The 26378-nt window shown below is 50.4% G+C and overlaps 1 protein-coding gene across 1 annotated transcript; it reads left to right on the forward strand.

Moving 5' to 3' along the window:
* The first annotated feature begins 267 nt into the window (after positions 1 to 267).
* KLHDC7A (kelch domain containing 7A) lies at positions 268 to 4575 on the forward strand. The gene has a single exon (XM_034672289.1). The coding sequence runs from the start codon at positions 268 to 270 to the stop codon at positions 2644 to 2646; it is 2379 nt and encodes a 792-aa protein (XP_034528180.1). The 3' UTR covers positions 2647 to 4575.
* Positions 4576 to 26378: the final 21803 nt, after the last annotated feature.

Here is a 26378-nt window from a genome sequence, read left to right on the forward strand (position 1 = left end):
CAACCCCCAACCCCACCGCCAGGAAAAGCATCGAAGGATCCAAGGGGGCCAGCGCCGAGATCTGCTGGCCCTGAGCCCCAGGGGCCACCCTCTGCCAGCTCAAGGTCACCTCGGCTCCGACTCCCCTGCTGACCGGCCATGGTCTGGCCAGAGCCAGCCCAGAACCCCCTCCAGCTCGGCTACGCAGGAACCAGGAACCGGGCCCTTATTGGGCAATCATTAATCGGATTCTTGACATTTTTCAGCCCCAGGTCGGCTTTGGGAAGCATGCTCCCCGGAAGAGGAGGAGCAGAGGCCCAGGACTGGCATTTGGACATGCAGCTGGCAGGCCAGGTGGTGCTGTCCGCCGCTGCCCTGCTCCTGGTGGCCGTGGCCTACAGGCTGTACAAGTCGAGGCCTGGTCAGGCCCCACTGGGGGCCAGGAAGGCCAAGGCCGAGGCCAATGAGGAGGCCGAGGGCACCGGGAAGCCTGTGGTCCAGGGGGCTGCTCCTGGGGCACCGCACTGGGTGCTGAGACGCCGGAGGGGAAGCAAGGGGGCCAGAGAGGAGCCGGGCTGTGGCTGCGAGAATCAGGGGGACTCCCAAGTCCTGGCAACAGGACCCTCTCCCGAAGACTCAGAAGCCCGAGAGGCTCGGGAGCCCGAGGAGAAAGGCGCTGGTGAGGAAGGGGGTGGGCAGTGCCCGGACTCTGAGCTGGAGCCTCGTCACTGCTGTGGCCAGGAAGCCGGAACAGCTGCTGGCGGCGAGCCCGAGCTGCCCCACCACCCCCATCCGGGCAGCGTGTCCCAAAGCTCCCACACTGGCCTCGCCACGGAGGACGGCGGCAGTGTAGGCAGCGAGCCTGCCCCATGGCAGGACGGCGGCGCCCCGGGTCAGCCAGGGCCCGGGGAGCAGGAAGCCGCCCCCACCAACCGGATGGCCCACGTGGAAGGCGAGAGTGACATGAGCAAGAGCTGGGTCTTCACCCGCGGGACGGGGGTCCACAGGGAAGAGGCCAGGGCCCTCCAGGCCACCGCGGACATGGGCCTGACCCTGCTTCAGCAGGAGGGAGCCACCAGCGCCTCCTTCACCTACTCGTCGGTGGCCCGGGTTCGTGTGGAGGAGAATTTCCTACAGGAGAAGGTGGGGGGGATTGGGCCCAGGCTGAAGGGCAAGGTGTACGATTACTATGTGGAATCCACCTCTCGGGCCACCTCCAAGGGCAGGCTGGCCCCCAGAACCGCTGCCCTGGCTGAGGCTCCGCCCCCCGTGCCCCTGCCAGGCCCCCCAGGGACCGGGGCAGCTTCAGGAGGCCGTGCTGAGGACGGGGAAGGTGGAGCCGAGACACCCACCTCCTCGCAGCCTGTGCTGTCGCCCTCCACGCAGGGTTTCAGCAGGAAGGACAGCCTCGTCCGGATCCTGGAGGACCCAGAGCTCCAGCTGCAGCTAGATGGCTTTGGGGCCCCCACTCCGTCCTGCCCAGATGGGAGTGCCCTGCCTGGCCGTCCTCTACCCTGGGCTTCTCTCGGGTCCAGCTCCGCCGGAAGCAGCGGGGAGCCCCACGTGCAGCTGGTGGCGGGGACCAATTTCGTCCACCTCCCACTGGCCCCCGGCGTCCACCTGGATCTGGGCAACTGCTACCAGGTACTGACCTTGGCCAAGAGGCAGAAGCTGGAGGTGCTGCAGGAGGCAGCCTACAAGGTCATGAGTGACAACTATCTCCAGGTCCTACGCAGCCCCGACATCTACGGGTGCCTGAGCGGGGCCGAGAGGGAGCTGATCCTCCGGCAGCGGCTGCAGGGCTGCCAGCACCTGGTGGTGGCCGACGTGTGCCCCCAGGAGGGCTCCGGCCGTCTCTGTTGCTATGATGAGGAGCGGGACGCCTGGCACCCCCTGGCCTGTCTGCCCCCCGAGGCCGTGTCCCGAGGCTGTGCCCTCTGCAGTCTCTTTAATTACCTCTTCGTGGTGTCCGGCTGCCAGGGGCCCGGGCGCCAGCCCTCCAACCGCGTCTTCTGCTACAACCCTCTGACGGGGATCTGGAGCGAGGTGTGCCCGCTGAACCAGCCCCGGCCGCACTGCCGGCTGGTGGCGCTGGACGGCCACCTGTACGCCATCGGGGGTGAGTGTCTGAACACGGTGGAATGCTATGACCCCCGCCTGGACCGCTGGACCTTCGTCCCACCGCTCCCCAACGACACCTTCGCCCTGGCGCACGCGGCCACGGCCTGCGCCGGGGAGCTGTTCGTCACGGGCGGCACCCTGCGCTACCTGCTGCTCCGCTTCTCGGCCCAGGGGCAGCGCTGGCAGGCGGGCCCCACGGGGGGCGGCAAGGACCGCACTGCCGAGATGGTGGCGGTCAACGGCTTTCTCTACCGTTTTGATCTCGATCGCGGCCTGGGCATCAGCGTGTACCGCTGCGGCACCAGCGCCCGCCTCTGGTACGAGTGCGCCACGTACCGGGCGCCTTACCCCGACGCCTTCCAGTGCGCCGCGGTGGGTGACCGCATCTACTGCGTGGGGCGCCAGCGCACGCTCTGCTTCCTGGCCGACCCCGTCTCGCCCAGGTTTGTGCCCGAGGAGCTGCGGAGCTTCCCCTCCCCGCGGGGCACCCTGCTGCCCACCGTCCTGACCCTGCCCGTCCCCGATGTGCCTCAGACCAGGGTCTAGCTCTCCCGCTCTGCTGGACTTCTCCTGCAAAACCGGGAAGCAAAAAGCACCCCCCACCTGCCACTCCGTGAGCCCTTTCTGGGAGAGCAGGCAGCTCAGGCGTTCGGCCAACACGAGGTGAATTCTAACCCTACCGCCTCCTCTGGCCGGGGCCCTCGGGTGCGTCTTTGCTGTGGGTGGGATGCAGGGGCGCGGAGTGAAGATAGAACCAGGGACCAGTGCTCTGAGGCTGAGGGCAGCCACGTATGCAGGGAGGAGCGCCATCTAGCTTCAAATCTGAATTCTTGGAGGAAGGGATATCAGGGTCCTGCCAAAGTTCAGGGGTGCACCTGATCCCAACCACAGTTCCCGATGCCAGTTGACCCCCAGGAACCCCTCAAGCCGACCCCGCTGGAGGTGGGCCAGCTCTCTATAAACCACCAGGGTCCCTTCCTAAACACTGGCCACTGAGCTCCTACCTCCAGGGTTCCCAGAAGCACCTGGGAGGTAGTTCTGGCGGTGCCAAGAGCCCTGGGGAGCCCCCAGGGGGTGGCCAGAGGAGAGATGTTCATAGAAGTCGACCCCCGAGAGTTGGAGCTGCCCGTGGGACCCTCGCCTGCAGAGCACAGTGGCCATTACCCACTTCGCTTTTTCTCGTTACATAGAATCCTAGTATACCAGGAAGAGAAGCCTCCAATGAGCAGACATTTAAAAGCATATATCTTGCAGTGGTCCACTAAGAACACAGTGATCCCACATCTGAGGTCTCAGGAGACAGGAGAGGATGTTCTCTGTCGACACCCGTCCTCCTGGGCTCTCCCACATGGGCCCAATGCTAACTGACCACTGACTCCCTCCCCAGAGCTCAGAGCCTGCACGATACAGCTGTCCAAACAACACAGCCCTCACCTCGGGGAGCAGGGGCAGCCACTGCCAGCCACCACCCCCCACCCGGTGAGAGCCGGTGAGAGATGTTGGCATGATTTCTCCTCCCTGTGCCCTGCGGTCACCTGATCTGCCTGGTCAGACGGGAGAGCAGGTGCGTGGTGGAGCTGAGGAACTAGAAAATCACACAGGACACTGGGACTGCCTCCCACATCAGGGTTGGTAATCTTGGAAAGGGCAGAGACCTTCCAGCCCAGGAAGTTGCCCGTTCTTCCCGGAGGGGAGGGAGAGAGATCAGTCCGATCTCTTGCCGCAGCCCCATTCCCTCGCTGCAGATGACACATACGCGGATAGAAGGGCAGTGATGCTCGTGGTGCCAGGGCGGTTGGGACCACTTCTAAAGTGACAAGCGGCCTGGAGAAAAGAAGTAGAGAGGGGGGTGCACCAGGGCAGGCCTGACAAGTGGGGAGCTAAGAATGCTTTGGATTTCAGCATTCCTACCTTGAAAATGGGAAGGACAGCTCATGGCCTTCTCTGCCAGAGAAATGAGAACACCTAGGGAAAGTCCTCCCCAAATTCCCCCGGAGGGTCTGGACAGGCGCTCGTGTTCACTGCAGCTGCTGGGGCCGGCCAGGGTCTTCCTGGAAAATGCACGATTAGAACAAGGAGTAACAGGGAAGTTGGCATGGAGATGAGAACTTTCATTGGGCCACTCAGAGCCACTGTCCCCATCCTAGGGCCTGGAAAGTGAGGCTGCCTAGTTTATTCTCAAGTTGGAGCTTGGTGACCCCACATCCCCTGCCAAGGCCACGCTCAAGCTCAGAACCAACACTCAGGCAAGAGCCTCCGAAGGGCTGTCGGTGGTGAAGCGGGGGTAACTCAGCAACACGACTGAGAGGCGGCATGGGCACCATGATGCCAGGGTGAGGGTTGCTGGGAAGGCAAACCCCATCTGGGAGCTGGGGGTCGGATGGAGCCAGATCCAGCCCCCAAGGGCAGACCTCCAGCAAGGAGCCAGGCGATGGACTAGACCACAACAAGCAGGGAGGCTCCAAGCCGAGGGTGAACTAGGGGTCACTCCAGAAAACTTTTCAGAGCCCCATTGCGTGGGGCATGGTCTCATGGTCAGGACCAGGGAAACAGCAGAGTTTGCTCCTGACCCACTGATGGTGGGTGTGGTCTTCATGATGAAGGGAGGGCTACCTCCCTGGGATCCTGTGCAGATATCACTAATCAATCGCCTTCTCTTTTCCTATCCAGCCTCAGAACGGGATCAACACCAGGCCCTAGGCAGTCATCAGTGATAGACGAGAGCTGGTGTGTCTCTCATCACCAGCCTGGGTCTCAGAGCTAGCTTTAGGGAAGTAAGTGGTCTGGACCATTAGGGTGGAGCAAGGTAGTTCAAGGAAGCTGCAGAGACCGCCTGGGGCCATGACAGCCAGGATTCATTCCCAGAACATTTAGGCCGGGCACTGTTCCAGGTGCTGGGAACGCCGCAGGTCCCTGCCCTACCAGAGCTCACGTTCTGGTGGAGGAAAGCTGGCAATTTTTAGAAACAAACACATAAACAAATGAATGGAACCCACGCTGCATTCGTGCAAGGAAGGCAGAGGAAACAAAGAAATAGTATCGTGTGATCAGCCTCCCTGATCAAGAGACAGTGAGCAGAGCCCTGGATGGAAATCCCGGAAATGCATGAAACCAGGGCTGGCTCAGGCCACGGGAAGGCCGGCCCTGCCACCCGTGGGGGCTTCGTCACCCCAGCCAGGGAGGGCAGGGCTGCCTCCAAGGAGCTCCACCTCGGAGTGAAGAGGACAGGATCCCAGCTAGCCTGCTCTAGCCATTCACATAAGGGAGAGAATCCCGTTCTGCCAGCGTTTAGCAAAGAGGCTCCTTACACGATGCTGAGCTGCGTTCCCCGGAGTGAAGCCCGGTGCACGCATTAAGTCCAGATCACATTCGGCCGCCATGCCTGCCCGTGATCTTCCGCGGGTCAGAGTCTAGGCTTTCCACTTGACCTGTGGGCTAGGCTTTCCGGCCACCTCGAGCCCTCAGCCTCACGGGGGCCTGTGTGTCACTTGGCCTCTCCCTGGGGCACCCGTCTTGCTTCCCCATGAAACATTTCTTCATTTAAAAAACAAAAAAAAACACAACCGTTCAGCTTGGGTTGCCTTCCACATGAGGCCAACCACGGCAGTGTAGGAAAGAAAACTGGAAAATGCAAAAGTACAAAAAAATCTCCCCAGGGTCGCCACCCAAAGACAACCCCCGTCTGCGGTGCGCGTCCCTCCAGCCTGGGCATCCTTTCCTGGGCTGGATTTTTGCCGACATGTGATTATACTAAATGCACAATTCAGCTGCTTCCTTTCTCACTTAGCTTTCTAGAATACGCGTTTTCCATGTTGCTACAAACCCTCGGTAAACATCGTTTCAATAGCTGCACAGTGTTCCATCGAGTGGCTGTACCACGGTTTATTTAAACAGTCCCCCCTCCTGTTGGGCCTGTAGATTTTTTTTTTCCTCCCTGTTGGTTTCTTTTTCCGTCATAAATAAACCGTCCTTTGTTTTCCTGTTCCTCTCTGTCTGGGGCCTCCATCAATATTTACAAGAGAAGCCCAGTCTAGGGCTTGTCTGGAATACAGGGTTGCTGAAGCAAACCTGGAAGCCACAGCCTCTGCCTAGGGCTGGGGCCCGGCTGCACTCTGAGTGTGGGGCACTGGGGCTGCTCTTGGAAACGCCCCGCCAGGAAGGGCTGTCCGAGGTGCCCTGTGGCATTGCTGGGGCCAGGTGTATAGAGACCCTGCTCGGCGTAGACCAAGCCCTGGACTAGAGGCTTTCTGCACTTCACTGATCCTGACAACAGCCCCATTTGACAGGGAACAAAACTGAGGCTCACAGAGTTCAAGGAGACTCACCTTCATGGCAAAGTTCAAAGACCCTCAGTTCCCTTCAAAACACTCTTGAACCTGGCCTGCCCACTCTCTGCACTTCCATTCCCCTATCATGAAGCTCTGGGGCCAAGAACTTGGCATCGGCCATCCCCTGGGCTGTTCCCAGCCCCTTCCCCACTCACACTGATCACGTATGCTCTATCCTTGAACTTTGAACTCAAAGAAAATATTCCTCTTATTTTTTTAAAGATTTATTTATTTATTTTAGAGGCAGGGAGGAACAGAGGGAGAGGGAGAGAGTCTCAAGCAGGAGAGGCTCGGCGTGGAGCCCGACACGGGGTTTGATCTCACGACCCTGAGATCAGACTTGAGCTGAAATCAAGAGTCGGATGCTTAACCAACAGAGTCACCCAGGCGCCCTGCAAAGAAAATAGTCTTACACTCTCCAACCCTTAATGTCTGCATCTGTAAAATGGGTTTGCCACCACCAGCCTCAAGACGATGTCACAAGCAAATATATATAAAGCGCCCGGCCCAGGGTTGCTTCAAAGTAGGTCTCATAAGTGCCATCGGCTTTTGCAGGGGCCAGCTGCGAGGAGGGTCTGCTGGTACCCCCACTCCCCTTTCTCAGCCTCCCAGATCCAGAGGAAGGTTGTCTAACATTTAGGCTGCAGAAGCCCTGTCTGGTTTGACAAGATTTGGGGGGTTGGGGGGCGAGTGGGGTGGCGCTCACGTTACTCGTATTGTACACCATTCAGGTTTTGAGACTCTGAGCCTGTGCTCTCCTCTTGCACGGGAGGTGGCTTGCTGGTTGGAGTCTCCCCAGGCTCAAAGCGGTAAGCATTTTCCCAGGGTGTTGGACAGCGCAGAGGGGCTTTCGGAGCGGCTCAGAGCTCCCTGGAAGCCTTGAGACGGTGCAAGGGGGAGCGGGCTCCTTTCCTTTACAGATGGGGGTGAGGGTCCCTGGGAGCCACTGGAGAACTGTGCGCTGTGTCTGGCCTGCAGATATTTAGAGTCGTGACAGGGGGTCCTCACTTCCCTCCTTTGTCATCCTTGCCTGGAAGAGCCTTGTGGCCCCAGGGCTGCCGAGCGATCCCTTGAAGCTGTGGTTCCAGCCGGCAGGAGGCTCCGAGGCAGACGGTGTGAGGGTGAGGCTCCGGCAGAGGAAGGGGACAGAGCACAAGGGAGGAGATGCCCTCAGGGAGCAGAAGATTAGGCGGGAAGCTCCAGCAGCCAGAAGAAAGGACAGCTCCAAGGGAAGAAAGGACAGCTCGAGGGCAGCCTCTACAAACAGCCCTTTTGGAAAGTGGGCTGTGGGTCAAAATATGAACAAAAATGAAAATGTGATCAAGTCTGGCTTGCCTTTTGGTGTGCAAAGGGGAGGTGGAGACAGATCTCACACGGGTAATAGGATAATAACAACACCAGGGTCCCTGCACCATCCTTCCCTCCCTCATCGAACCCTTACGGGGACATCACTGCCTGAGAGTGATTATCCTCATGACATAGGGGAGGAAACAAAGACAAGGTATTTCACAAAAATTAAAAATCACTAAAAAACCAGAAGAGGGGGGCGCCTGGCTGGCTCAGTCGGAAGACCACGTGACTCTTGATCTTGGGGTCTTGAGTCCAAGCCCCTTGTTGGGTGTAGAGTTTACTTAAAAAAAAAAAAAGTTGGAAGAGAGAAATCTAATCTCTGTCAATACATTTATTGAACATTCACAATGCTAAGAGGCGCTATACTCCTATGATCTCGTTTTGTCCTCAAAACAACCCAACACTGGTCGAATGCTCCCCTTCCATCAATTCCTCCACCCCTTGAATTTGGCCATGGGACTTCCTCCCAATAGCTTGGGCATTGGGTTTACTCTCTCTCTCTTCTCTTTTTTAAAGATTCTATCTATTTGACAGAGAGAGCCAGAGAGAGAGGGAACACAAGCAGAGGGAGTGGGAGAGGGAGAAGCTGGCTCCTAGCGGAGGAGCCCGATGTGGGGCTCGATCCCATAACACCCAGATCACGCCCTGAGCTGAAGGCAGACGCCCAACGACTGAGCCACCCAGGCGCCCCTGGGTTTACTCTCTTGCAGCTCATAGAAACCCTGGCAACCATCACCACGTGAGCAAGCCCAGGTTAGCCGGCTGAACGATGAGACGTGTGGCCCCATTGCCAGTCCCCTCAGTCAGTGGCCCCAGAGACTGGCCCCCGGGCTGACCCCAGGTGCCTGGACGAGCCCAAGCAAGACCAGCAGACCCTCTGCCCAAACCCGAGCCCAAAGTGCCAATCCACTGACTCACGAGCAAAGTAGAGGGTTGTGCTGTTAAGCCACCATATTTGGGGTTTGAAGCTCAGCAGTGAGTGACACAAAAGTCCTGTGCTGCGTCACGATTACCACCACATTATGCTTGAGGAAACTGGGATTCAAGACACTGACGTAACTTCCCCAGGATCACGTAGCTACAAGGTGGAGAGGCTGGGATGTCACCCCAGGTGTGCCTGACTCCTAATCCCGTGCTCGTCATTCAGCCACACTCTGTTCTAGCCAAAACCAGGGCTCTGGGCTTCCTCCTGAGGGCCTGGCCATGGGACTTGGTGCTCAGCCCTCTACCATTCCAAGAAGGGCTGGGTCTCCACCATGACCCGGGCAAGCTCTGTAGCAGGACGGCCCTGAAGAATTCAGATCAGCTCCTCGAAAAATAGCCACTAATACCTACTGAGGGCCAGGACCTGCTCTAAGCACCTGACTGCCAGCAATTCTTTAATTCTAAGAACAACCCTGTGTGTTCGATCCTTTACTGTTTCACACATGAGAAAGCCGAGGCACAGAGAGGTTAGGTAACCTGCCCACGGTTGCATAGCCAATGAGTGATAGAGCCCATGAAACCCAGGCTGCTCCAGGGTTGTTGGGAGATGAATCAGCTATGAAAACAGGGAGACCTTTGCTTCCTGAGCCCCTGCAACACCCTGCTCACTGGGTCTTGTTCACACAGGTGCATGAACAAGGGCAGGAGCTCAGTGACACTTTACCAAAGAAAGCATATGAGTGGCAAGGCCCTCTCCATGCTGCTTGGACCCCTGCTGGTGATGTTGAGGGTGCCCTAGAGCATCCTGGCATGAGTTAGGTCCCTGGGGGTGAGGGTTGAGCAATCCAAAATCCTGAGGCCACTTGCCAAAAGCCACGGCCCTGCTCATCGCATTATCCAACACTTGCATTCACTGAGACGGTCATGCAGAGATTGAAATCTGCCATCGTCCCATTTCACAGATGAAACAAGTGAGGCGCAGAGAGATCTCGCAGCTGTGACGTCAATACCCATCCTTCAAGGTCTTGAAAGTGTGGTATGAGCTTCCCACCACCGACATTGCCCACTCCTCCATCAGAACACCCCACACTGCACACAAAAGTCCCCCACGTCTCATTCCTTGGCCTGCAGGTCTGCTGGCCCTCGTGAGCTCTCCACGGGCAGCAGGGAGGTCTCGTCTGCCTCTGCCATGCGTGCCAGCACAGAGCAGCCACACAGCCTGGCTCAGAGGCAGGTGCAGCTGAGCTATGGCCTTATTCAAAATGCACCGTCAAGTAATGCAATGGGGTGTTTGGGACTGCCCGGCTGGGTTGCTCTCCTGTCTCCAAGGGGGACTGTTTTATGCCTTCCGCCCTCTCTCAAACACCCCCCTCACGTTGGCACACAATACTGGGGCACAGAGAATCCTCCAGTCCTTACAGTGCTGAGCACAACTACTCTGCCACAATTGTCGACACCTGCACTCCACCCAGGAGCCTTCCAGTGCCCATGCCAGCTCCCCCTGGAGGAGCCCAACTGGCAAGAAATGGTGTATAAATACCCCAGCTCCCTCGACCCTTAGTGGATAACAGCCTCAGGATACAGCTTTAACAAAATCACTCCAATCCTCCTGCCTATCTTTCCACCTGCTCCTCTTTCCTTCCAGAGACTGTAGAGGAGACACACCCTCCTTTCACCTAAAACCCATCCGCTCTCGCCTTCTTTAGGACTTCACACCAGAGACCGCCTGGCTCTGGCACCAACCACCTGCCCCTATCTGCTGGGTAGTTCCGGGCAGCATACAGATGGGCTCTGGCATCTCCCATCTTAATAGAAGAACCACTTTCACATGATTTGCCTGATAGCACAATAAATAAAAACCACAAATACGCTTTAGAAGGTTAAAAGCATCACACACATATAATGCATCTTTATTTGTAATGAGTGTCAAAGCAATGTGGTATCTTTGTGTTCCTAAAAACACTTTATCCTCTGAAGATTTGTGATTGTTTTTCCTGCAATCGTGTTTATGCTATCACAGTCAACAATCTTTGCTCTGTAGGAAATATGAGGGTTAGCTTTAACCTGGCCTCAATTTGAATCATAATAAATTCTGAGTGAACTCTCAAAAAAAAAAGCTTCCTGTTACAGAATGCTTCTCATCTGATCTGAAGGAGCCCAAATCTTGGATTGTACCTAGAAACATTTACACCCATGCGTGGTATCTTTTAGCTACTCAGTTTCACCTCCCAAGCCTGGTCTCTCTCCCCTGGACCATGCCATGGGGCAGGGGTGGGGGCTGATGGCAAATTAGGGCGGGATCAATCCCAAGAAACCCCAAGTAGTTAATGTCTTTAGTACAAGCTATCTTTGCCTTTTAAAAAAAATTATTTATTTATTTGAGAGAGAGGAAAGAGAGCACGAGTGGGGGTGGGCAGAGGGAGAGGGAGAAGCAGACTCCCCACTGAGCAGGGAGCCGGATGCAGGACTCCATCCCAGGACCCTGAGATCATGACCTGAGCCAAAGGCAGACGCTACACCGACTGAGTCAGCCAGGCACTCCCGTCTTTGCCTTTTTAAACATATTTTTAGATGTTAAAATACAAATAACACAAATCTGACCGTCATAGCCACTTTAAAGTCTACAGCTCAGTGGCATTAAGTATATTCACGATGCTGTGTATCCAGCTTTATCTGACTGCAAAAGATACACAAACATTTATTGTGGAATATCCAACTGGAAAAATACGGAGAAGCCCAAAGAAGACCGTAGACATCACTTCCACTCAGAAATAATCAATTATTGCTTTGACCTTTTTATTTCCAGCCTCTTACTTATTATCCATAATTTTAAAACAATTTTTAAATGACATCTTACTCTGTATTTGCTGCAAAAGCCACCTTTTCTCCTCTCAGAATGTTGTGACTCCTTTCCAGTAAGATGTATCACTGAGTTTCTTTTTATCGTGGTCAAGATACACAACATAAAAGTTACCATTTTAACCATTTTTAAGAGTGCAGTTCAGAGGCAGTAAGTACATTCACGTTGTTAGGCAACCATCACCACCATCCATCCAGCGAACTTGCTCACCCTCCTAACCTGAAGTCCTTGTACCCACTAAACACCAACTCCCCGTCCCCTTCTCCCCTCACCCCCAGCCCCCCGGGGAAGTAAAATTTGCCTTTAACTTCGGAAAATATCCCTTACGAGGATGAGGAAGTTCTCTGCTCCATCAGCGCAGATAATGGAGAATGTGCCTTAAGCACAAGACGCACTGGTTTCCATTCATTCTGGAAAATGCAGCTAACAACACAGAGCCGGGCTCCGTGGGGTTGTCTGGAGCTAAAGAATCAAGAGACTCTTTCTCAAAGACGCCAGGCCTTCACTCCTCATTACCATGGGGAACGACAAAGGGGAGGACGTTTTCTTTGTTCTCTATAAACTTCCTCCATCCTCAGGCTAAACTAATTACTTTTGGGGCTTTAACAAAAATATAGTTTGGAAAAGGCCAAGGTATAAAACATGCTAATGATTGTGTTACACTATGGGTCCTAATTATGCAATTATGGGCACTTACAGTAATGCGCAACTGAGTCGCAGTAATTGCATAGTCATGATCTCCGCGGGATGTGCACACCCTGGACAGGGCTGTGTTTAAGGGACCAGAAGCTGCAGGTACACGGGGGATGAGGACAAGGAGTGTGGAAGGTTAGACGACCAGGGCTGGGGCCGGGTAAAGGATGGCCTCCCTTCCAGGAGGGAGGGAGGTCAGGGCACGGAGTGGCAAGGCCAGCAAGTCAGTGCAGGTGGACAGCCATGAGTTCTGCCCTCACTCATCTGGTGTTTATTAAACTCCTGCTCCCTGCGAGGCTGGAGGTTATGACTGTGAGTGGGTTGGGCACATTCTCCTGGGGAAGCAGGGAGTACACAGGTGAGCAGCTACATAAAATAATGGCAGACTGGCATAACAACGCGGGAAACAATTGTAGTGTAATAGAGACGGGGGACGTGCGTCATCGTTCTCAGAGTGGCTTCTTGGAGGAGGTGGCATTTAAGCTGTGATATGAAAGATGAGAAGGATTTGACCAGAGGATAGGAGGGAGGGGAGAGAGCGAAAAGGAGGGGGGAAGAGAGAGGGTGGGAAGCAGAGATTGAGAGATTGGGGAAGGACAGAGAGGGAAGAAGGGGGGAGGGAGAGAGAGCAAGCACTCACAAGAGGAGGAGCATTCTGGAAGAAGAGGATGCAGGGACAAAGGCCCTGTGTCCTTGCCCAAGAGAGGGCCAGAATGAGCAGAAAGGTGGTGGGAGGTGGGGACCAGCCAGGTCATGCAGGGCAATGTCAATGGTCCACTAGGATAAGAAATTTGGGGTTTATTCACAGCCCAGTGAGATGCCCTCAGAGGATTTTGTTTTGTTTGCTAATAAATCTTTTCTTTCAGAAGAGTTTTAGGTGCACAGAAGAGTTTCAACATGATAAAGAGAGTCCCCATAGACCACATACCCAGTGTCCCCGGTTATTAACATCTTATGTGAATGTCATATGTTTGTCACAACTAAGGAACCAACACAGACATGTGATCATTAACTAAAGTTCATACTTAATTCAGATTTCCTAAATTTTTACCCGATGTCCTTTTTCTGTCCCAGGATTGCATCCAAGATGCCACATTACCTGTGGAGGGCATATCTCCCAAGGCTCCTCTTGGTGGCCATGGTTTCCCAGATTATCCTTGTTTTTGATGACCTTGACAGTTTCAAGGAGTACTGGTCAGTTACTGTGCAGACTGTCCTTCAGTTTGGTTTTGGCTAATGTTTTTCTCCTGGGTGATGAGTTACTTGACTGGGATTCTGGGAGAAAGACCACAGAAGTACAGTGCGTCTCTCACCACATCGTAGCAAGGTTACATGACTTATCAACTGTTGACTTTGACCTTGATCACCTGGCCGATGTAGCATTTGTCAGACTCTCTGCAGTAACATGACCCTCTTTTGCCTCTTCCCATGTTCTGCCCTTTAGAAGGAGTCTCCATGTGCTGCCCACCCGTAAGGGACAGGAAGCTCTGTTCTGCCACCTTGATGGGGGAGTATCTTCATGAATTATTTGGAATTCTTCTGTACAAGAGATTTGTCTCTTCTGCCCCATTTATCTGAATAATAATCCAAAAAAATTATCTGTTGATGTCAGTATAGACTCATCGACACTGACGTTGTACTTTGGGTTATATTTCAATGCTCTATTGTTCCTTTTGTTGCCTAAATTATTCCAGCTTCACTAGGACCTCCTTCAGTTGACTCCTGTGTCCCTTTGAGACGTAGCCCCATCATTTTGTTTCTTGAGCACTTCGTTATTCTCTGGCATTGCAAGACGTTCCAGGCTCATCTATACATTCCTTGCCCCATCCTAGAACCCACCCTTTCTCTAAGGAGTCCTAGCTCCTTTTATTAGAGAATACTATTCAAAACTGAGATCTGGGTACCGGGTCTACAGAGCTGTTTCAGTGCAAGGGTGGCATTATCTGATTTCAGTTGTAAAGACATCCCTCTGGCTGCTGTGGGGGGAAGGCCCTGGGGGGAAGCCAGATAGGAATCGGGGATACCAGCTAGGAGGGTACTGTGGTTATTCAGGTGGGAGGTGTGGGTACCCACTTGGACACTCGGAGTTAACATGAAAATTATTTTTAATTGAAGACATATGAGATTAACAGATGCAGAAAGAAGCCTTCTTGGCGCTTTCTTTATCTCACTAAAAGCGGAAACTTCTGGGAGTAAAACTATCATAAATTTCATCCTCTGGGGGAGATTTATGGCCATGAAAAAGATGGAAAAGACCACTCACACCTGCATAAACAAACATTATCACAAATTTCCTTATCTCCTGTTTGTTCCCTCAGAAACCCGTTTGGTTTTTTCCCAGAGAAGCCTCTTCTGTCCCTTCTCTTTCCAAAACTTCAGACATGTAGCAAACTACCTCTTCTGGAAGCTCCTGTATTACACATGAATAAATTTCAGGGTTTTTTCTCTTGTTAATCTGGTTTTTGTCCGTTTAATTTGCATGCTCCCAGGTACTGAGACGAGGAGATTTTTCTATCTTGACAGAGGCAACAAGGCCTGAGCAACACAAGGACACAAGGTCAGCTAGAGATGAGTCAAGGACACAAGGTCAGCTAGAGACGAGTCAAGGACACAAGGTCAGCTAGAGATGAGTCCTTGCTATGGCAATCAAGCCACCAGGTTATCCCTCTGTCCAGCCCTCTTCGGCCCCCTGCTCAGCCTACCTCCATTCCTTGACCCCTCCAATACAGTCCCTTTCTCTCCACCTAACCTTGACTTGATTTCTGTTGCTTACAACCAGGAATTCTAACCGACACATTTAGCAACCTCGCCATTGACCTCGATGGTGGAGTCCTCAAAGACAGGGTCTGGGCCTGGTTCACTTCACCTCCCCTGCCTCCGAACTTCAGCACAGAGCCCAGCACATGGGCCATGCTCAGGAAATGCTCGTTGAGCTGGATTTGTGCTCTTCAGTGAACATGACAGTTGACTGTGCAATGGCGTGCCTGCAAGCAGGCTACAGGGGGCACCTCGGTAACCCACCTAAGAAAATAAACTGTTTACAAGTTCTTTCCCCACGTTCGTTTGCATGGAAACAATTAGTGTGCTAATTAAAATTGAGTCTTATCTGTTCCTTAAAGTAAAGCCCAGCAGGACCTCCAGTTGGCAAGGTTTTGTTGGCAGAAAGTTCGGGGTTCTCCGATAGCAGAAAGGAAGGCATTTTCCCTTCTCATCAAATATTTAATAATCAGGTGGCTGCTGAATTTCGCTGACCCTCCCTTCAACGGGCTTGCATGAGTGAGGTTGCTAGGCACATTTCGATGGACACCCGCGTCCCAACTCAAATAAGCGAAAATTTGTAACCCTTCTCCCAGCCTAGCCTGGCTGCAGTTGGAGCCTTGCTCCATAAGGGAAGAGTTTGTTGCCCAAATTAATAGTATAAACAAGATTTCAGAAGGGAATGTTTAACCTACTTAAGAGAACACACTATTTTCAAGCAATTAGTACAGTTTGCACACAATGAATGAGCTAATTGCAGATAAGCGTTATTTCTGCTTTGAAGAAGGATCCGGCAGGACTGGTACTTGGCAACACTTTGCCAACGGTTAGTTAGTATCACCACATGTTTTGAAAGGAATAATGTCGCAATTCACTGAAAGCAATCCCCTATGTTCAGATTTCTAAGTAATTCTCAGTAATTCTCACTAGGCCTTAATGCCAGCATCTATAAAATGGGGGTAATACCCATCTCCTGGAGATGTTGTGAGGAGTTAATGAATGCGTTCATGCCCATAAATGGCAACTAAATCCACTCTGGCCTTCCCCCAAATTTGGTCAAATGAGGAGACAGATTCTGGGCTCGGCTGCTCACTGAGGCTGAGCTAGCTAGCAGCCACTGTTTTCATAGAGAACAGCAACCAGCCTTCGCCTGGGCTCTGCTACCAACGAGCTGAGCAACTTGGAGCCACCCTTCTCTCCTCTGAGCAAACGAGCTAGGTGAGTTAGCTGTGCGGTTTTAAAGATTTTTTTTTTAATTTATTTATGAGATAGAGACAGCCAGCGAGAGAGGGAACACAAGCAGGGGGAGTGGGAGAGGAAGAAGCAGGGCTGACATCAGAGGAGCCTGATGTGGGGCTCGATCCCATAACGCCAGGATCACGCCCTGAGCCGAAGNTCCCCCCCCCCCCCCCCGCCTTCTTAGGGGTGTGTCAGGGCCCTGCAAATTAAACTAACAAAAGGCATATTAACTGGAGAAAAGGAACAGAATTGTTACTAATAGAGATGTGCTGGGAGTTCACAGAACAGAAAACCGAAGAAACACTTAGACTCAGGGGCTTATACGTTCTTTTAACAAAGGAAAACAGGCTTGGGCTTCAAGGGACAATAAATTGTGGGTAAGTGACTAGGGCACATACGGGAGGAGCTAACAGAAGATAAGGGCTATTTTAATAAGGTCTGTTTATGCAAATTGATCTCAGTGTCCATTCCCAGTGTTCGATGATAAGAGTTGCTCTTCTCTCCCTGGTACTTCAGGTGAGAGGGGTGGAGGGCAGGGGCCACCCTCTTCACAGGGAAATTTCTGTCCTGCTTTCAGGCAGATAAGGGGAGGGCAGAAAACTCTTTCTGCATCTGTGGATTCTCAATTGCCTTCAGCTCAAAATAATCCTTATTCAAAGTGGCATGGTTGAGGGTGACATATTCCAATCCTCTTCAAGGCCAAGGAATCACCAGAGGTGTGGCCCAGAGTTTTACTGAACTGAGGAGATCCAGTCCGGAGAGTCTTCCGGCTGAGCCCCTCTATCTCCTGACTGTAGAGTGAAATGTGAACCCAGATGGAAAACATTCCTCTCCTCTGTCTTCACTCCACAAATATCCACACTGATACTTTTTGGCAGAATTAGTTATTACGATGAAGGTTCTAATTCCATCATCTCTTCTCCATTTATTCATTAGCTTTCTACCGTAAGACCCTTCTCTTCTCCTCAGTAATTTATTCATTCATTTATTTTTATCAGTATAGACTCAGGGATTCCTATTTTAGTCAATGCATTTTAATCTGCTACTAACATCATTTATTTGGTACTCAAAATGTCCCAGATCTGGCCAGTGGTAGGCCCTTTCAAGCTGGCTTCTGTGTCCTTTTTGACATTTTCTCCTCATATTTGGAGTATGTCCTTACTTTTTGCACAAAAGGTTGTTTTAGCTCATCTTGCACTTTCTCTGCCCCAGCTTTGAAATCAGCTGTTTCTCCAAGGAGTCCTCATTTCTTTTAGCCGAGGAAGGCATTTTGAATCCAAGATCTGGGTACTAGGGTGCTCATTGCTTTTGGGGTGTTGGAGCCGCCGGGACCTCAGTGACCACATGCATTTAATTCTATATTTATCTATCTATCCCTACATGTTGAAAACATGAGTTACACTGATACCTCCAATTCCAATCCAATACGAGAGCGTCTATTCTAGCTTTTCTCCCTTCCCATATTTATAACCCCTCAGACAATGAGAAACCTCCCGTTAGCCTCAATAAATTTAATTACTGGGTCAATTCCCCTGTAATCTCTCATTACCGCTGGTGCTCATGCATGCAGTCACTCCTGCCATCCTGCCAGGGCACTGTTACCCCAGGTCAAGCCCCCACAACCCCCACCCCCAGGCAAACACCTTCTTCTCTGCTCAGGCTTCAACACTTCCCACCAGCTGCCAGACCATGAACCCTTCTCCCCCTTGCAGACATCCACTTTGTCTGTGCCAACCTGATGGCTTTTGGATTACATCATTCAGGAAGGCTGATAGGAAAGAAGGAAGATGCGAACTGGAATTCTAATTCTGACCATCCCTTCTGCCCTAAGTTGGATTCTTTAGAAGAAGGACCTGCGAGCAGAATGCGTTATGTATGTGAGTTATTGAGGTGGTGTCTCAGGAGAAATTAGCAAGAGGGTAAGGGACGCAGGAGGGAAGAAAGACAAAGAGTCACACAAGAGAAGAGAAAGCTGCAGATGGATCCATTCTCAGAAGCAGTGCAGGACCTGGGGGTGGGGGGTGGGCAACCTAATTGCAAAAGGGATTCCAGGGAATCTGGCTGGAGTGCCAACAGCCTCTGCTACACATCCAATCCCTCTTATGCTGAAGAGAGCAAAGATTTCCATTCTGCACACACTTGGACTATGTGTCCAGGGTTAACAGAGTTTTCTCTAAAGGGCCAGATCATAAATATTTTAGTCTTTGAAGGCCATATGGTTTCAATCACAACTACTTACCTCTGTTCTTGTAGCTCTCAGGTGGGCATGGACAGTATGTAGGCAAACGGGTGTGGTTGTGTTCCTACAAAACTGTACCTACAAACTGTATTTGGCCCACGGGACATAGTGTATGAATCTCTACAGCCTCTCCTGACAGGCTGTGAATCCAAACAAATCCAGATACTTTGTGGTGACCGGTTGATGATTGCTCTCTCTAAAACACCAAGGTTACCCTGTTCCGGCCCTTCCCACTGTTTTTCAAGGCCTAAGCAGGACCACCAAACAGAAAATGACTGGGGAGNACCAAGGTTACCCTGTTCCGGCCCTTCCCACTGTTTTTCAAGGCCTAAGCAGGACCACCAAACAGAAAATGACTGGGGAGGGGGCGCCTGGGTGGCTCAGTTGTTAAGTGTCTGCCTTCAGCCCAGGGCGTGATCCCAGAGTCCTGGGATCGAGTCCCACATCAGGCTCCTCCGCTGGGAGCCTGCTTCTTCCTCTCCCACTCCCCCTGCTTGTGTTCCCTCTCTCACTGGCTGCCTCTCTCTCTCTGTCAAATAAATAAATAAATAATCTTTTTTNCCCACTCCCCCTGCTTGTGTTCCCTCTCTCGCTGGCTGCCTCTCTCTCTGTCAAATAAATAAATAAATAATCTTTAAAAAAAATGACTGGGGAAATGAAATCAAGAGTTCTAAATTTTCTCCCAGTTTGGGATCTGGGACCAGATTAAGGGTCGGAACTCTTTAAGGGGCCTGAACTTACTGGAATAAGAAGTTGATGGAGAAAATTAAGCTGAATGGCTTATGAAGGTGACAACATCATATGCAAAAGAACACATTGGACCCCTGCCTCACACCATATACAAAATCTGACTCGAAAGGGATCAAAGACTTAAATTTAAGATCTAAAACTATTAAAACCTTCTAAGAAAACATAGGTACAAATCTTTGTGACCTTGGAGTAAGCAATGGTTAATTATATGTGACACCTAAAACACAAGCACACAAAGGAAAAAAAATGATAAATTAGACTTCATCAAAACTTAATACTTTTTGTGTTAAATGACACTATAATGGTTAACTTTATGTGTCAATATGACTAGGCTACGGTATCCAGTTATCTCAGCGAACACTGGCCTAGATGTTGTTGTGAGGGTATTTTGTAGATGTACTGAACATCTATAGTCAGTTGATTATAAGTAAAGGACACTACCTTCCACAGTTGAGGTGAGCCTCAACCAATCAGTTGAAAGCTGTAAGAGCAAAACCTGAGGTTTCAGAAAGAAGAAATTCTGCCCCTAGAATACATCATCAATTCTGTCTGAGCTTCCAGCCTAAGCCCACCTTATGAATGTCAGACTTGCCAGCCCCCACATTTGTGTGAATCAATTTCTTAAAATACATCTCTTTTTTATTGCTTATGTTTCTCTGGAGAACCCTGACACAGTCAGGGCATCTGCAGAATGGGACCAAGTCATATACCTGATAAGGGTCTAGGATCCAGAATATGTAAATAACTCTTATAAGTCAATAAGAAAAAGACAACCCAATTAAAAACAGGCCAAAGGTTTGGACAGACATTTCTCCAAAGAAGATGTGCAAATGACCCACAAGCACATGAAATGATTCCCAACATCATTAGTCATTAGGGGAATGTGTATTCTTTTTGGGAAAGTTCATTGAGCTTCTTGGATCAGTGGGTTTCTAGTTCTCCTCAAATTTGAAAGCCTTTGGCTGTATTTCTTTAAGTTTTTTGCACTCTCTTCTCCTCCTGGGTCTCATATGTTAGGTCACTTGTCCTATGTAAGTCCCTAGTTCTCCATTCTTTCCTCTGAAGTCTTTTCTCTATATACTTTGTTATAAATAGTTTCAATTGCTATGTTTTCACAGTCACTAAGCTTTTCTTCCGTAATCTAATCTGCTTTTAATCCCATCTAGTGTTATTCTTTGTTTCAGATACCTTACCTGAAGACTGCTCACCTCCCTGATTTCCTTTCTCTCAAGGCGATCTGTACTGCCTGTTTCCAGTACCTGAAAAAACACAGCTGCATGGATTTTGTCGGATTTTCTAGCTGTTTCAGGAGGGAAGGGAGACTCTGGTCCCTGCTTCTTCGTTATGGCCAGAAGCAGAATGCAAACTTGTTTTAAAAACCACCACAGTAAGCTATTTAGATTAGCAAATGAGGATCCAAGAAACAGATACTGGCAAATGAGCTGGCCACTAACCAACTTCAAGGGTGTGAGTTCTGCTCACTGCCGAGTCTTGCTTTGTTGAATGGGGTGTGCAAATTTGAGGCCCCGAGCAGGTTGCTCAGAGCAAAGACTGAGTGCCACCATCAGGAATCTTCCTCTGCCTACCTCCAGAGTTCAAATTCTCTGTGAAAGAAAGATTGGACAGTTACAGAAATAATCACTTTTAAAGGGTCATACAACTATTAGCCTGCCCAGGACATGCCTTTGTCTCTATCTGATCTGTTAGAATAATAGAATCTGGGGAAATCCTGGTTTCTTAGGCAATCAGAAACGACAATTCTCATTTGGTAATCTTTCTCATAGGCCAATGTGATCATGTCACTGGTAACTCTAGCCATTCTCCAGGTATGGTTCAACCTTCTGCATGGCCTACAGGGAACGCCCCTGGAGATCTGGCACACCTTTGATCCAGCCACACCAAACGTTCCTATGCCCTCTCACCTACCACCAGTCCTGTTTGAGCAGTGTCTGCTTACATGACTTCTTCCTCGTTCAAAGAAATTCCCCTTTATCTAGCTGCCCCAAATGAAAGTAACAATGCCCACTTCCGTGTCATTAAAATAAGGGGATTATGGAAGGGAGATCAGATTTAACAACAAGGGTGCTGTTGCAAGAGGGACTGAGGGCATTCTCAACTAAAGCCTTCTGGATCCGCTGACCTGGCCTTGTGGGGTTTGCCCCCTGCCATTGCCTTGAGTTGAGCCAGGGTACCTGGATCCTTGACCCTAAAATCCTACCAGAATGTAGATCAGAAGTTAAGTCTCAGGCAGATAAGGATAATATGAGCCTTGATCCTCAGACACTTAACTCGAGTTAACTCCTAAAATAATCAGTACAGTAGAGGAGTCAGAGAAAACCTGGATTCAAATCTTGACTTCCCTACTCACCAGCTTTGTGACTTTGGGTGAGTTCTCTTGCTCTCTCTCTCTTTCTCTCTCTCTCATATTCTCTCTCGGCCTTGGAGATTTGCCTTGAACATAAATGAAGATGACTTTAGCCCCCTCACAAGGTTGTTTTAAGATCAAATGAGACGGTGGGTGTGAAGCGCTCAGCCCAGTGTCTGGCACATGAAAATCACTTACTGAATATTGGCTGTTGTAGGAATGGGAACTGTCAGTCCACACGGGTCATGAGGCTGCGGGGCTTTATTGCTGATGTGTCCAAGCGCCTGTCATCAGATAAGACCTCAGTGGGACCTCTGTCTTCAGCCTCTCAGCACAGATTATATAAAAAGACAAACAAATTCAAGTTTCTCGTGGGCACCTAGCCCATGAATTACCTCCTACATGGACTCTGCAATATGGAACACTTTCTCTGATTGAATAAGGGAAAGGAAACTCATCTGGCTGACTGGTGGGCTGGCTGTTTCCTGCAAGTAACTAGTGCAAACAAGGAGAAAATCTATATCTGAACTGACTTCTGTGTAGTGCAGCCAGCCAGCACACTGGCCAAATTTTCTGGGCTAGAAATTTAAAAAAGGAATGTTTTTTCTCTTGTCTACAGGAAACAGTCTGCCTTCAGGCCTGTGTGTTTTGCCAGGGTCAGCACTGGATCCCACACTTTGTTGTTTTAGGGGAGTCTCAAGCCTGATTCCAAATCTTTTTCTCAACATTAACACATTGTCTATGTGAATGAAGATTTATTTTATGGCTCCCTGTTGAGATGAGCATTTCAGACAACTGCCCCTTACCACTGGCTAGTCTGGGTTTGTGATAGGTCCCTCCTCCCCCGAAAGTCTGATTAGCAAGAAGGTAAATGATAATGGGTACTGGTGGTTTCACAATTCCTGGCCAAAAAAAAAAAAAAGCAGAATGTTTGCAGTTGGTTTCTCCTTGTAGCCTTGGTTGGACCAAGAATAAAAAAAGATTTTTGGAAGTTAGTGGTGGAAAAGTCAAGAGTGATCATTATTCTCTCTTCCGTTGGCCAGGACATGTCCTGGATGATCAAGGAACTGGTGTGCACATAAGCCTCTCTGCCATTTCTTCGGTTAGCTGTGCAACTGGCTGATTCGGGGCTGGTATGAGAACCGTTGGTGACCAAGATTTGGATGTGCACGGCAAAGGGCAAAAGCTTGTCTGCTCAGAAGTAGAATCAGAAAGTCTAGAAAATTATGTCACACTTGTTTGTATATGCTGCGTAGAGCTTTTATCTCATATCCCCACTTCAAGAATTTGGTAAGCAAGACCCTTTCAAAATCATAGTAGCCAATTCCAGTTAGCATGGCTCCTGGGTTTAGGGCTCGGCTTGAGCGCTGCATTGAGGAATTTGCAAACAGCTGATTCACAAGGAGATCAGCCACCTTTGGTGGCTTTGGTCCACACCACTTGTACATAAATGGTACAAATTCACTTCCATATACACTGCCTAATAGCCTCCATGTCTAGGGCTGGATAGGCAGAGTGTGTGTGTGTGTGTGTGTATCTGTCTGGTAGGGGGTGAGGTACAGGAATAATAAATAAAATGTAGAAACTGCCCTCAAAAACTTATCTCTGGAGACCATGAGTTGTCTTTAAGATACTCAAGGCTGAGACAACTAATAAACCGAAATCAGATTCTTCCCTGGCATCCCCAGGGCGCTTAGTGCTATCTTAAGGAAGCATAGGAGACATGGAGGGAAGAAGAGACATAGTTTGGGGGCCTGTTTGAGATATTGTCCACACTTTCCACCTCCCCCTCCTCCTCTTTCCTATGTCACCCGGGTAACCAGCACATCACCCACAACCCCCAAAGGTACGGCAGCCAGTCAGCCGGAAGGTCAACGCTAATGAAAGATGCTATCTGGAAAACCAATGCCAAGCCAAGCTGACATAATTAACTGTATTTGTGGTCCTTGAGGTTTGGCAAATGAGGGTGGGGTGAGAGGAGAGTTGGGGAGGGGGATGTCCTCTTCTGAAGCTTCTGGAACAAAGAGAGCCATTTGGATGGCTTCCAGTTAGCAACAGCATCTTTGCGAGTGGCTATCTAATTAGTGCCTGCCCAGCTTCGGAGAGACGGCTGCACATGGCAAATAAGCAGGGACGCTCGGTTTCCCTTAGCTCCAGCCCGTGGACTTTCAGGACGTCGACAGCTTCAGACTCAGCCTTCATTGCAGCTATTCTAATGCCGGAGGGTGTTTTCCCCCAAAAAAGGGCCACTTGCACCACGGCATTTGGAGCGCAGCTTAATAATGTTGTTGACATCCCAAATACCCCCAGAGCCACTTAAGAAGGGTCATTAGTTCTCTGAGGTTGATGGGGAAAGGAGAAACATGTCCATGACAACAAATGCTCTTTTTAACTGGTTTTTAACTTTCCAGTGAGCCGAGTTTACTTCTGTATGGTCTTGAGCAAGGAGATTAACGTGGGCTAGCCTTGATTTCCTGTAAAGGGAGGTTAATAACACAGACATCCTGAAGGATCGTTGTGAGAATCTATGGCAGGGATGTGACTCAATAGATACTCAAGAAGCTGTAAGTGATGATTAACCCTGTGACGTTAACAATGACACTGCGTCTGCTGCTGATGATGATGAAGAGGATGATGGGGGGGACGATGAAGATGATGGTAACGGTATTTACTTCCCCTTCAGTGATCTTGATTCCCAGAGTGGAAAGAACTCGACCACGTAACATAAAGAGGAGCTGTTGGATGATGAACCCATGCCCTGGAGTTCAGTGTACAGTGAGGCATAATAATGATAATTATCATGTGTAAAGAATACCTTTTCAAGGTACTTTCACATGTATTATCTCGCTTGGACCATTCTGCTGCTCGGTGGGTTTATAGTTGAAAAAAAAAATGAGACTCCAAAGATTAAGAACCTTGCCTGAGGTCCCACATTTGGTAAGTAAAATAGCCAGGTCTTGAACATAAGCCTTGAAACCACCAATCTGATATTCTTCCTGTGGCACATGTATTGCCCTACAAGCATTGCAGGGAGTACAGAGAGAAGCTTTGCATGTTGATTAAGGTCCCAGCCCACAGACGTTATCAAAAAGGAGCTCAAGAGACAGAGACCTGTGACAGAGTGGGCCTCAGTGGCCAATGAGGTCATCCCACAAGGGTGGGTGAGGAGAAGATATGAATGCAGGGAAAAGTCAGAATTTCAACATATATTTGAAGAAATTGTTTTTGTTCTCTCTTGCTGCATAACAAGCCACTCCAAAATTTAGTAGCTCAAAATAACAACCATTTTATGTTATCTCACAATTCTGGAAAGCTGAGCAGACATAGATAGTTCTACTCCATGCAGTGTTAACTAGGCTGCAATCAAGGGGAGGGTAGACAAAGCAGAAACATTCAAGATGGCGCACTCCATACTGTCAGATGATGATGCCTATTGGCTGAGGTCTCAGCTGGAGAGCCTTCGTGCTCCTCTCCGTGACTTGGGCTTGTCACAGCTGGGTAGCGGGCCTTTGAAAGTGAGGACCTCAAGGGCAAGCATGACCAAAGAGAGGAAGGAGAAGCTGCCAGTTTTCTTAAGACCTGGGCTCAGAAGTCCCAGAGTATCACGTCTACCACATTCTACTGATCAAAGCAGTCACAGGGCCAGCCCACCTTCCAAGAGAAAGTAAAGAACTCCACCTCTTGACGCGAGAGAGAACTTGTGTGTACGGGGGTGGGGGGTGGGGGGGGAGGAGTTCATGACAGCCGTCTCTGAGACTAGAAGCCAAGTCCTACCTTTTCAAGCATAAATTACACTGAACTTGGGTTTACATAGTATTACCTCATTAGAGTAATAGAAACAGTGATAGCTAATTATTGAGTGAATGTTACGCACAGGTGATTTACATATGGCATGTCTGTTCTCACCACAGGTAGGGATTGTAGAGATTAAGAGATTTGTCCAAGGCATCACACACAGACATAACATAACATTCAGAGGAAGGAATGGGCTATCTCTGTCTGGGTGCCCTTTCTAGAAGACAGAAGACTTACCCTGGAAGCCCCCTCCCTTCCCCCAGAAGATTTCCTCTCACTCCTCCTTGGCCAAGATTGAACTGTACATCCATCCCTAATCAAGTAAGAAGTGAGGGGACAGCAGTTATCACAAATGCTGTAAGCAGGTTCTTCCCCACACAAAAATTGATGATTTGTGCACCTCTCTGTGCTATCCCAGGGGGTTCTGACCACCCCACCCCATACCTAGCTATCTTGAGGGCTGAAGGGGTTCATCTCTCAACTTACAAAAACACTTAGGGGGGTGGTGGAAGAACGGACACTGGGAAGTCAACCACAAACTTCCCTGGCTAGAAAGGGGCAAAACTAGAACCAAACCCCCATCTCTTTTCTCCCCAAGCCCACATCCCTTCTATACTCTCTGCACCATCTCAGAACAGATGTGATGAGAAAGGAAGCTCCAGCTTCCTGCCTCTGCTGTCCATGCCGATGACCTGATAATCCCCACCAGGAACTTGAGTGGCATGTGTTCCTCGTGCCTTTGTCTCCAAAGCCGCCCTGCACCACGGTGGGTAATTGAGACTAACACTCAGAGTACAACTTCCCAGGAGGAGAGGAGAAACTGCTGTCCTGCTTTCCTGGACTCTGTGTGGGTATGGACTACATAGACAGGTGGACTCTGGTGGGCACATAGAGTTCTGAATCCCTCTGTCCAGCCTGCAGAATCCAGCCCATCCACAGCTTTTCTCTGCATGGTCTGAGCAATGGTACATCTTGTGT

Source organism: Ailuropoda melanoleuca, chromosome 11 (assembly GCF_002007445.2).
Source record: "Ailuropoda melanoleuca isolate Jingjing chromosome 11, ASM200744v2, whole genome shotgun sequence".
NCBI lineage: Eukaryota > Metazoa > Chordata > Mammalia > Carnivora > Ursidae > Ailuropoda > Ailuropoda melanoleuca.